Below are 12,517 nucleotides of genomic sequence, written 5' to 3' on the forward strand. Positions count from 1 at the left end.
CAGGGTGTATAGTGAGTGTATATGTGTATATATGGGAATAAGTAAAAAAAGTTGAATTTAGCTAATTTTAGCACTGAGAAGAAATGGGTAAGTATAATTTTACCCACTTGATACAGATCGTAGAGGTGTGTCGATACAAAAGTCGATTTCGGAAGAAAAATGCAGGGTTGATTGAAGATCTCTTGATAATTCTAGTGCTGTGTTGATGGACGATATTACTCAGGAAATTCCATGGCCTGGTGCTTGTGGTGGTTAACAGCTGTCCCAGGCAAACCTCAGCATAGAACGTCGAATTTCCAACTCAATACTGTGGAAATAAATGAGTATGAGTAGGAGCTATGTGAATAATGAGTAATGAGTAGTGGGTGAGAAGTGCCTGGTGTCAGTCACACGTTGCTTGGCGTGGCAAACTCGCGTTGTGATGTCATCTCAGCACATGGTGACGTCGGCTTCCCACACTGGTAGCTGTGGTAAATACTGATTAGCGATGCTTAAGCTGGGTGAAGAAAGGTGAGTAAGTCACGTTATAAATGTGGCTCTGGTGTTTTGCTGCGTGTCTTGACCTCTGCATCAGCGATGGAGGTAGGTGGAAGAAAGTGGTAGGGGTATGTTAGCTTGGTGCTTTAATATTTGCTTTTCTTTACTTACTTTGTTTATTATTCTTCTTGCTGCTGCTTGAAGTTACGTGAAGATTATAGAGGTGTTTTGTAGACTTGTAGGCTATTTACATTGTAGGCTGGATTTTGTAGGAATTCACTGTAGAACTGAAGCTAATCTTGTAGAGTGTCACCTGCTTTTGTAGAAATTCACTGTTGATTCGAAGATGAGTTGCGTTCTTTCGCTGCTACCAAATGTCATAAAAGACTTTGTAGTTACTTGTAGAGAAGTTATATATTAGACTTGTGGATGAGCGGTTGTTATACTTGAGTTGTTTGTAAGTAGATTATCTTGGTTCCCATTTGTCATGCAATGACAGGAGAGGTAAAGAATAGTATGGGACTATTTTTATTTGTCTTGGAAATATTAACAAAATCTCTCACACACGAGTGAAGTATAAGTAGAGTCCCGCTAGCTACCTCCCTGTCTCGCTCTCTCTCTCTCTCTTCCAAGTTGCTAAGCCTTTCTCCCTACTACCTGCCGATTCTATGGCCTCTCTCCTTCTGAGCTCTCTTTCCTAAATTCTGGTGAAATAGGGGTCGTGTCACGTGTGTTACACTGTGGTTGGAAAGTTCCAGAAACCTGTGTGTGAGTATGTGTGTATGTCACTAGGCTTTGTTCTCCTGCTATTTCACTGACAAATTACCTGCATCATCTCCTGACATTGCTACTTCCTAATCTATCGTCAGCTTTTCCTCAGTTTAACTTGCAAGATCATTTCCCATTCCCAGGCTCGCATAGAGCTGTCTATCTGTCTATTTATCTATCTATCTATTATGATTTGTAAATATAATATGGACTCATAACACAAGCGTTATTCTGTTTGGCCAGCAAGGTGCCGTAATGGGTGTTAGATAGGATAGTAGCCCCTGCCGGCAAAGACTAGGAAACCAGTGTTCTGTATATTGTATGCAGAGTTTGAGGGAGTGTTTCTTTTTGTTTGCCTTAAGTTTGTCTCTGCAAGTGCCTTGAATTCGCTAAGTCTGGGGTGCATCGTCTCTTTATTCTTATGTGGTCCTTGAAGATGTGCCCAGTGTCATGAGTTACTGCAACTCCAAAGATCTTAGTGAAAGGGTCTCATGGCACAGATTCATCGTTAAGTGTGATGTTAGGGGTGTATCTATGTTCGTGATTGTCACTAGGCCACACCACACACTACAATATCTTATAAAGTCGCAGCTCATCTCGTGAAAACAGAAATTTACTAATGCTATGCTTCTCCCACTAGACATGTGTTAAACCAATATAGTACAGTAGTTCTCGTTCTTTTTTCTTGCACAAATGCATATTGCTCCACTGCTATTTATCTTCTAGCCTTCACTCATATTCTCTTCACTGTCACTTATAAAATAATCTTCGCAGTCTGACTTATTATGCTAATCGTATGATGTTTATTACATTCCATTGCACCGTGGACTTTCTGTATTACCAAATGTTGACTTTCACATCATATCCATCGACTCTCCATTATTATAAATAGTATTTGCAAACCCTCGTATCATTTGTACAGCAAATTCCCCAGTACTCTCAACTTTTCCACTGATATCATAATCTTCGACTGCTTTCCCTGTTTTCATTCATTTCATAACTTCTTAAACCTTGTCTTCAATTTTCCTGGTCCCTTTGTCCCGAATATTCATTCAGTTCCTCTGTGCCTACATGAAAACTATTTCTGTATATTTCTTCAATCTCTCCAACACATCTTCCACCTCCATAGGGACTGTACCGTCATTCATTTTAATGGCAATTCCGTTTTTCCACGTTCTCTTTCCCGTCATCTCCTTTATTAACTCATACCTCCTTGATCATCTGCTTCTTTACACTGGTCATTCAACGACTTATACTTTGCTTTAGCACATTCCATTGTAATTCTCTTATCAATCTCGTTATAGTTGCTAGGGTCTTGTATCATACACTTTCTCCTAACCATCAGTTCCAGTATTTCGTCAGTCACTTGTATTCTTCCAACCGCTCTCCTTTTTTTGGGGGGATAGGTTCCGCATTTGCTCCTTCAAATGCTCTCTGCATCTCTAACTCATTGCTGTTCCTTGTCATCTCTATCCGTGTCTCAGTTCAGTACTTCATATTTGATTCTCATTTCCACGTTCTATCTCTCCCTCAACCTCTCATCTCGTTTCAGTAACTCAAAGCACCTCTTAGGTTTTCTTGTGGCCTGCTTCATTTACTTGAGTCTTACCTCCACTTTGACCACACTTGGCACATGGTCACTGTTACAGTCAGCCCCTGAGTGCGTTTAACTAGTTGTACAGCATTCCTAAATCCGTTATGTATTGTTTCCATTAGTTCGGTTACTTCATGGATCCTCTTGACCTCTCCATGTCCAAAGACGTCTTGGGTGGTGACCAAATAATTTATTCATTATAATAAGTCTGTTTGCGTCACTTCATTGCACCCACCTGCCTCCCCACTCATTCCTCTGTCCCAGCATAAACGCACCCACTGCCTCCCCTTCTTGTCCTTCACTCGCCTTAGCGTTTATATCTCCCATCACTACAACAACCTTCATTGATTTACACTGCCTGCTCGCCTTCAGCCATTACTGTCATGTAAAGACAGGAGCAAGAAACGCGCGCACACACACACACACACACACACACACACACACACACACACACACACACACACACACACACACACACAAGAAATTATTATAAGATTAAACCTCGGTCGAAGAAAGAAATGTTAGTAGTTTAAGAGCATGCGCAAAGAAACTTAACAATAATAATAATAATCTATCTATCTATCTATCTATTGCCAGACGCCTCAATCCCGTTTGGGGTGGCCACAAACAAATCGCCTCCAAGTCGCCCTGTCCCCCGCCATTTCACTGCCCTGCTCCCAACTCACACCCCCCTCTCTCGTATACCTCTCCACCCCATCCCTCCATCTCATCCTCGGCCTCCCCCTCCCTCTTCCCCCCTCCACCTCACTCACATACACACTCTTCGTCAGTCTTTCACCCTCCATCTACTACTACTACTACTACTACTACTACTAATAATAATAATAATCTATCTATCTATCTATTGCCAGACGCCTCAATCCCGTTAGGGGTGGCCACAAACAAATCGCCTCCAAGTCGCCCTGTCCCCCGCCATTTCACTGCCCTGCTCCCAACTCACACCCCCCTCTCTCATATACCTCTCCACCCCATCCCTCCATCTCATCCTCGGCCTCCCCCTCCCTCTTCCCCCCTCCACCTCACTCACATACACTCTCTTCGTCAGTCTTTCGCCCTCCATCCTCTCCACATGGCCAAATCACCTCAATGTGTTCCTCATAACGCGTCCTATCACATCCACATCAACACCACAACGCTCCTTTATATCCTCATTCGTCAGCCTGTCTCTCCATGTGACTCCACAGGCACCTCTTAAATAACTCATTTCCACTGCTCTTACTCTTGACTTGTGTCCTTCCATCAACGTCCAAGCTTCACTTCCGTACGTTAGAGTTGGTATCACAATACTGTCATGTAGTAACTTTTTCACTTCCATGCTCACTTCCCTGTTTCTTATCACTGCTTTCAAAGAACCAGCAACCTTTCTTCCCTGCTGTAGCCTTTCAAGCACTTCACCCTCCAAACCTCCATCCTTACTCATCACACTACCCAAGTACTTAAACGTACTCACATTTTCCAATTCCTCACCATCCAACGTCGCTATACATTCACTGACTTCACCTCTCTCAAAGACCATCACTTTACTCTTCCCTACATTCACCTTTAGATTCCGTTTCTTACACACTCTCTCAAACTCATCCACCAAGCCTTGCAGCTCCCCTTCGTCTTCACTCAACAACACAGTATCATCTGCAGACAACAGTACAGGGAGTTTCCAAACACTATCCTCTCTCACCAGGGCCACTCCAACATCCACTACCCTACCTTGTACCTCTTTTATTACCCCATCCATGTACAGATTGAACAACCATGGAGACATAACACATCCCTGTTTCAAACCAACTTTCAAAGAGAAAGATTCACTTAGTTCACCATCCACACGCACTGCAGCCTTCGCACCATCGTACATACTCTTCACAGCATTCAACAACTTCCCATCTACTCCATATATTCTTAACACTTTCCACAATCCTTGTCTATCCACTCTGTCATATGCTTTCTCCAAATCCATGAAAGCCACATACAACTTCTTTCCCTTCTCTAGAAACTTTTCCACTAAAGATCTAAGAATGAATATCTGATCTACACAACCTCTTCCCTTCCTAAAGCCTCCCTGTTCTTCTCCAACTAATTTCTCTGTTCTTTCTCTAACTCTGTCAATAAGTATCCTACCATACACTTTTCCTATTATACTAAGAAGACAAATGCCCCTATGATTACCACACACTTCTTTTTCCCTTTTCCTTTGTACAAGGGAATAATTATACCTGACTTCCAATCCTCCAGGACTCTACCTTCCTCCCAGGCCAATCTGCACATCTTCCACATCCATTCTACTACTATCTCTAAATCTAAAAATAGCAGTAGTAGTAGTAGTAGTAGTAATAGTAGTAGTAGTAGTAGTAGTAGTAGTAGTAGTAGCAGTAGTAGTAGTAATGTAATACAGGAGAAAACATTTCATGTATTTTAGTATTGCTGCCCTCAGAGTGGCTATCATTTTCTTCGGGTCTAAACTGTGATGGGCACGAAGTAGTTTCACCGTAACTATACACTAAAGACCTTAAATAAAATGTATTTAATATGTTATATAGTACCCATTTTTAAATCTATTTAAGTACCGTACTGAATACCATTACATTAAAATGTATTTCAATGCATCTGAGATGCTTTTTGAAATGTTTTTAATAAGATCATTTCTCCGAGACAAGTCATCTGTTGGTAACATCAGGTTGCTAAGGTGACTAGTTTAAATGTTTGAGCGAGGGGACAGAACCAAGCAGCTAGAGTGAAAGTTGAATATTAGGGGACTCTAGGAAGAATGTCTGGACAAGTCTGAACATAGCGAGAGAGTATTTCTGGCTCTAGATAGATAGGGAAAAGTGAGGACTGTAGGAGTAAATGGGGTGGTTCAACAGTGGGGTGAACCCTTTGAAGAGCATAGGAATGGTAGTGCCCTGCTGGTCGTTTGCGCAGAGAGAGGCTTGGCAATAATTCATTACCTTTTCAGTCACAGGCTGATTCACAGGTATACTCGTACATGGCGAGTGATAAAGGGGATAAAAAGTAAACTGGATGAACATAAGCCATTTATGTTCAGTCATTTTTTAATGTGTATGAGGATGACTGAATGACATGATTTGTGCATTACACTCGAGTGTAGAGAGTTGGAAAAGTTGTTTGTCTGATCACCACACCGTAAAGTCAAAGTCAGGGGTACAAAAGCTATGAATGAAAATAAAGAGGAGGGATACAGGTGGGGGCAGTTGCTGCAAAGAGAGAAGATGACCTAAAGGAGGAGAAAGAAATGTAGAAGTACATGAAAGAAATGAATGAGAGAGTAGGCATATATGATCTGAAGCAGATGCTGGGGGTGGAAGGTATGTACTGTATAAGGAGTATATAAAAGAATTTTGTGTGGCATGTGAGGTAGTGCGTTTGATCAGTATAAGTAAGGAGGTGGAAGGAACGGCGTCTTGGAATTAGGAGGTGAAAAAAGGTCCGGACGAGGAGAAAGCATACAGTGATTGGATGGGAAGTAGAGGAATAGGCTCAATAGTGAATGGGAAGACAGAAAACAGAGTTGTATGGTCAGAAGACGAGAGAGTTAAGAATGCTAATAAAATATGAATTTAAAAAATATTATGGAGGACGAGTTTGGGGAAACCTACGTACAAAATGGAGGGAACTTGAAACTGTTATGAGAGGAGGTAAAAACAAAAAGTCAAGGTGATAAGAGAAGTCCCAGAGGGATATAACACAACAATGGTAGGATGCTGGTGGAGAAAGACGAGTTAGTGATCAAAGGAGGGAACATTTTACTTTGTTGAATAAAGAGAACGAAAGTAGCGCATGTATACTGTAAGTGGTTGCAGAATGGTCGGGAAAAGTGAGAAGGGAATAAAGGAAGAAATAACTTTCATATAGCTAATACCTTATCGCATGTTTAAGATGTTCTGAAGGGATGGGCTTCTTTATTTAGCTATGGCTATCTTAAGTAGATTGTTACACGCGCTCCCGATAACAAGAGCGATTTAGTTTTGCTCAGTGTGTGTGTGTTGGGTGGTTGGGTGAACAAATTACTCAGTTTTGATCTGATATAAACCAAATTTTGGTGATGGGCTGAGGGCCTTCGCAGGGCTTGGCGTATTCTTTTAAAAAACCAAAGATCAAAGCTCAAGATCACACAGCTAGGTCATCTTACATAGTATGAGTTTGATTCATCCCAAACTTGGAGGAAGGTTTCGTGGTAAGACACAAATAACATTAAACTGTGAGACCAGTCAGTTAAAGGACAAGGTCATAAGGCATGTTCAAAGGATCGGTCCTATAACTGCAATGGTTATTATTCGACTTAAATCAAGCATATTCGAAACCCTGAAAATCAGACAAGGATGAAAGCCGAGGTCACAGGCAAGGTCAACTCAGTTTTTATCCCATTTGGACCAAACTTGGTAGAACAGTGGAATGTCAGGCGAGGATGATTTAATTTGCTTATGAGAACAATCGGTCAAATGGCAAGATCACAGGGCAAAGTCAAATGTTTGTCCCTTAGACCTGCCGTAGGGTACGGGTGTTGCACTTCTTGAGTGCTCCTTCTTGCTAGCTACGTGAAGACTTTAAACCTCAAGAGTTAAAAAATATCTTATCAGCTACAGTAAGTCAGGATTTGTGTCGTAGGTTAATTTATTCAGAGTGACTCCTCAAGATTTTCTTCATATCAATGATCACGATTGTTTCGATATATTAGAGTAGAACAACAAAAACATAAGAGGGTCTCTGCACCTTCCTTCCTTTCTTCCACGTTTATAGACAAACCGTAGATCCTACAGGATATTTATTGCCAGTAGTTACTGCTTATGAATGAATCATCAGCTTTTAATACAGTCAGTGCATGATTTCTCTCTCTCCGCCACCCCCCACACACCTTGTTGGTGTTCATGTTCACTTATTAAGAAATATGTCAACACCCACAATTCAATGAACTTGTTACTGTGAGACAGGTTTTCTTCAGCTTATAAAAATGAAACAAATGATTTATTGATTGTTCTCAGTTTGAAACATAGCATCTTCCACCAACTAGTGTAAGGTTTCCCGTTTGTGCCAGGAAATTCGCGAGGTCTTGCAGGATGTGAGAGGTGCCATAAAGGAACTGAGGGGGTGGCGAGCCAGACCCCGGCACTGCAAGGATCTGTTGGCATCTGGTGACACTGGGCGAGGGGTACGGGAGGTTTACCCTTACCCTGGTCGCCCTCACGACACGGCGACTGTCTTCTGTGATCACATGGTCGACGGCGGTGGCTGGACTGTCTTCCAGCACCGTACCAACGCCACCTCTACCCGCGAGGACTTCTACCGCACCTGGGTCGAGTATCAGTTAGGCTTTGGAAATCTAGAAAGCGAGTTTTGGCTGGGCCTCGACCTGTTGCATACACTCACCTCGTGGTCTCTACAGGAACTGAGAGTGGACCTGGCAGATTTTGATGGAGCACAGCGCTATGCCAAATATGGCATGTTCAGTGTGGGTCCAGCCAATGACAACTATCGGCTTAGTGTTGGCAGGTAAACCACACGTATATGGTTCTCGCCTTTGACTTTATCACTGTTATAATGGAAATTATGTAGCTCTAGAATCGGGCTGGATAATGATAGTAAAATAAACTTTGGCTGGATAATGGTAGGAAAATAAACTTTGTTCTAGAAGAAAAAAAAATGCAGAGAACGAAAGTAGGTAATGAGTTACTTATCTTATACAGGAAATTTATATAATAGTTTGATACTTGTACGTACAGATCTTTGCTAATCAGTGATGAAGTTTAATGCATCTGTAAATTATTATGTGTAACTATTCCAATTCTGACTCCAGGTACTCTGGTGACGCAGGGGATGGACTGTCACAAGGAGGTCATAATGGCATGATGTTCTCTACTCCCGACTCTGACCACGACACAGCTGGCTCCAACTGCGCTTCCAGGTTTTACTGCCTTCTTTAAATTCTTCCTTACTTATAATGTAAGGTTTTGAAATTTTAACTGCCAGTACCATTGTTAACTCCAGGGTTCTGTAATGCATAGGATCCGCTGTGTCTTCACGAAGAACTAAGGCCTCGTAATAACTTGACAACAAGTCGCACAAAATACTGAGGATGTGATGAATCTTTTCCAGCTTTTCCGAGACTGTGGGAAAAAAAAAAAATCAGACGTTCCAGGGATGTTCAATGTACCAAGTAATTAGTTGTGGGTAAATATACAGAGGAGGGAGCAACTCGAGTATTTTCACAACGTCACACACAAACCAAAAAAGAATATATCCAGTTCAGCAGTTATTGTGCAGATAGATCTGGAGGTGGCGGTGGTGTCGTTGGTGGTGGTCTTGGGACTGACTTTGGTGTTTGGGTTGTGTGGGTGGTTTTGAGACAGATGCTGTCATGTTTCCACTGCAAGCCACCTCTAATCTAGGATCAGGCTGCAAATTTTTCACATCACTTCCAGACTGAACAAAATTCACTGTTTTCCTTACCTAATTAACTTTGCAGGCATCCTTATTTCATGAAGTATTTTTTCCCACACATCTGACACAGGAGTAAACAAGGAGTATTACACGTATTGTCAGGAATTCTACAAGAGCGAACAAGACAGAAGGGTACACAAAATCAAGGCTGAAGAGGGAGTGATGAAGGAAATGACACATGCGAACATGAAGTCAGAGCTGGTGAGGTAATCAATCATGCCCAGCTGAAAAGAGGAAACATTAACATCATCAACGGGGATTGTGGAAGAGATATTGATAGGCACAGATATTTCGAAATAACTCTGTGAGAACGGATGGCATAATGTTGGTATGTTGGATATGTAGAGAGAGAATTTGACTTTATGGAACGATAGTCGGGAATATTATAAAGACTGGAAGCTCTGAGTGACTTTACAGGGACGTTCGGGCAGGTAACACTTATTTTTAACGGATCACGAAAAATTAAGTAGTGCACGTAATCCAAGTGAGTGTGGAAAACGGGTATATTTGGAGCAGGTGTGTATGAACATGCAGAAGAAATAGACTTCACTGAGAGATTGCGTAGTAGATCATTCTCGCAGGGAGCAGCCATTATAGGAGGAAACTGAAGAGGAACGGAAGATAAAGACGATTTGGCAGTAGAACTGACGAACACGAATGTATAAGGTCAGACGAGACGTAGGCAAGGGACATATAGAACGAAAATTTCAAAGTACACAGACGCAGTGAATAGGTAGCTAAAGCCGAGGAAAGGTGTTAGTTGAAAGAGATCGAAGGTGTCTGAGGAACGAAGCGGGATATGGACCATGATAGTCGTGGAAAAGGAGATAGCTTTTAATACAGGATAATACAGTGTTAGACTGGAGAAATAGAAAATAGAATCAAGACTGAAGTTAGTGTGAGCCGATTCGAAGACTAAGCCATATCTGAAACAGAGCAAGGTCTAAAGCAACATAAACACTAAAAGCATTCACAAAAATGTGAACAAAATCCTCAACTTTCAATATCAATAACCTGAGAAACATATACAATGAGTCAGGATGGAAGGTGATATACAATATTTCTGTGACAATATTTATCTTATTATCCAGTTTTACTGAGAAATACGAAAACTTGTTCAATTGTGAACCCATTTCATTCATATATATGACAATATTACAAACCAAATTCTGGCGAAAGTTTAGCAACCTAGTTTGTGCCTCCAACTAAAGTCTCTATTTATATAACGAGTGACTGAATATAATTCAAATCTGGCGGCGCAATGCCAGGGTCAAATGTCGCCGGATCCATGTAATGAAACACTGACACGTAACTACATGTTCCAAAACCAAAAATACCAACTAGATCATAACCACTGAGATCAAAACGATCTCGGTTTACACAACCAAATGATGCTTGGTGGTTAAGTGGGATAAGGCGCTCCATTAGGAGTGAATCTGTAAGGGTTTATATCCGAAAGAAGGTTGAATTTTATTACTCACACTCAGGGGACAATGAGAATGGCCATCCTCGTCTTAAATATCAGGACTGAGTGACTTAGATTCAAGTCCTGACGTTCTTGATGTGACAACAACAACAAAAAAAAAAACAGGATGACAGAAGAATGCAAAATAATAATAATAATAATAATAATAATAATAATAATAATAATAATAATAATAATAATAATAATAATAATAATAATAATAACAACAACAACAACAACAACAACAACAATAATAATAATAATAATGACGACAGCGACGATGATAATTGATGACTGATTGATGATTGATGATGATTGGTGATTGATGATGATTGATGACGGATGATGACTGTTGGTGATAAATAATATAATAAATTAATTAAATATAATTAAGAACAACGCTAAATCTGCTCTCCTGCAACAGTTTCCGCGGTGGATGGTGGTATGCAGCCTGCCACCTCTCCAACCTTAATGGATACCAGCACGAGGGCCACCACGAAGCGTACGCTGAGGGCATCAACTGGCACCCCTGGCATGGCTACTACTACTCGCTTATGAACACCACACTCATGATCAGACCAGCTTTCTAGTGAATCTTCAGATATGGCTCAGAGAAATGATGCTGAATGATGACGCTGCTGGGAGACAACAAAAGATGTAGAGTGATATTGCTGGACAAGAACACGGGGAACTTACAGCTAGAGATGAGACATGAGAACAACCCAGGGATATAACAATAAGAGGTGTGGCTGAGGGACAACAGTGGGAAATAACAGTGATACATGTTATTAAGAAATGATGGACATACAGCAGTAAACGGTGTGGCAGAGATATAACACTGGGAAATAACAGTGAGATATGTTGCTGGACGATAACACTAGGAAACAGCAGTGAGAGGTGTTGTTAGGAAACGAAACAAGGAAGTAACAGTAAGAGTTGCTTCTGAGAGATATCACAGGGAAATACAAGTGAGAGGTGTTGCAAGGAAATGACACAGGGAAGTAATAATAAGAAACGTTGCTGAGGAAGTAAAGGGAATAACAGTGAGATGTGTTGATGGGAAGTAAGACAGGGAAAAAACAATGAGAAGCGCTTCAGGGAGATAACACAGAACTGACACTGAGACGTATTGCGGGGTGATAACCAAGAGAAATAAGAAGTGGAGGTGTTGCTGGGAGATGATGCAGGTAAATAATTGTGACAGTAATTACAGGGGGATGACGCAGTCAATCACATTGGTTTAAAATCTCTGTCGTTTAGTGAGAAATGTTTGCTAAACTCTTTTAAATGAATATGGAACAACAGAATACAATATACTAATATTAAACAGAGTATTACTTCAGAGCTCTCAATTTGGTTTTTAAATTTAATGCACAACAACAGGTTTGATAATTTGTTTTTTAAATGTATGCCAATTATACGATCATACTATTCACTGTGATACGAGTGGCAAGTAGCAACATCGATTCATAAAGCAACCAACGACTCGTGGAGCTGACGGCAGCCCAGAGTCCAGACACAACAAGCTATCCTTAGTAATTGGAACCTAATGTCAACAGCCTCCAGTCAATACAAGCAAACATATACAGTAATTATAAGCTGGGAGGGATGTGTGACACAGGGAAACCAGACCTGTCTTGCGGGCTTAATTCTCCGACGACTAGGGTGCCCTTCGCAACTACTCTTATTGTAAGTAGGCTACTGTACTGTCTGGGACGCGGACGCCATGTTTATCATCATCATCA

General features: G+C 41.2%; 1 protein-coding gene across 1 annotated transcript; it reads left to right on the forward strand.

The window, feature by feature from the left end:
* Positions 1-576: 576 nt before the first annotated feature.
* Positions 577-11,362, forward strand: LOC145405861 (ryncolin-1-like). Its single transcript, XM_080277117.1, has 4 exons — positions 577-582; positions 7,881-8,359; positions 8,664-8,771; positions 11,197-11,362. The coding sequence occupies exons 1-4, from the start codon at positions 577-579 to the stop codon at positions 11,360-11,362; spliced, it is 759 nt and encodes a 252-aa protein (XP_080133243.1).
* Positions 11,363-12,517: the final 1,155 nt, after the last annotated feature.

The sequence above is a fragment of the Coenobita brevimanus genome, chromosome 68 (genome assembly GCF_032717465.1).
Source record: "Coenobita brevimanus isolate Jiangsu-jjx chromosome 68, ASM3271746v2, whole genome shotgun sequence".
NCBI lineage: Eukaryota > Metazoa > Arthropoda > Malacostraca > Decapoda > Coenobitidae > Coenobita > Coenobita brevimanus.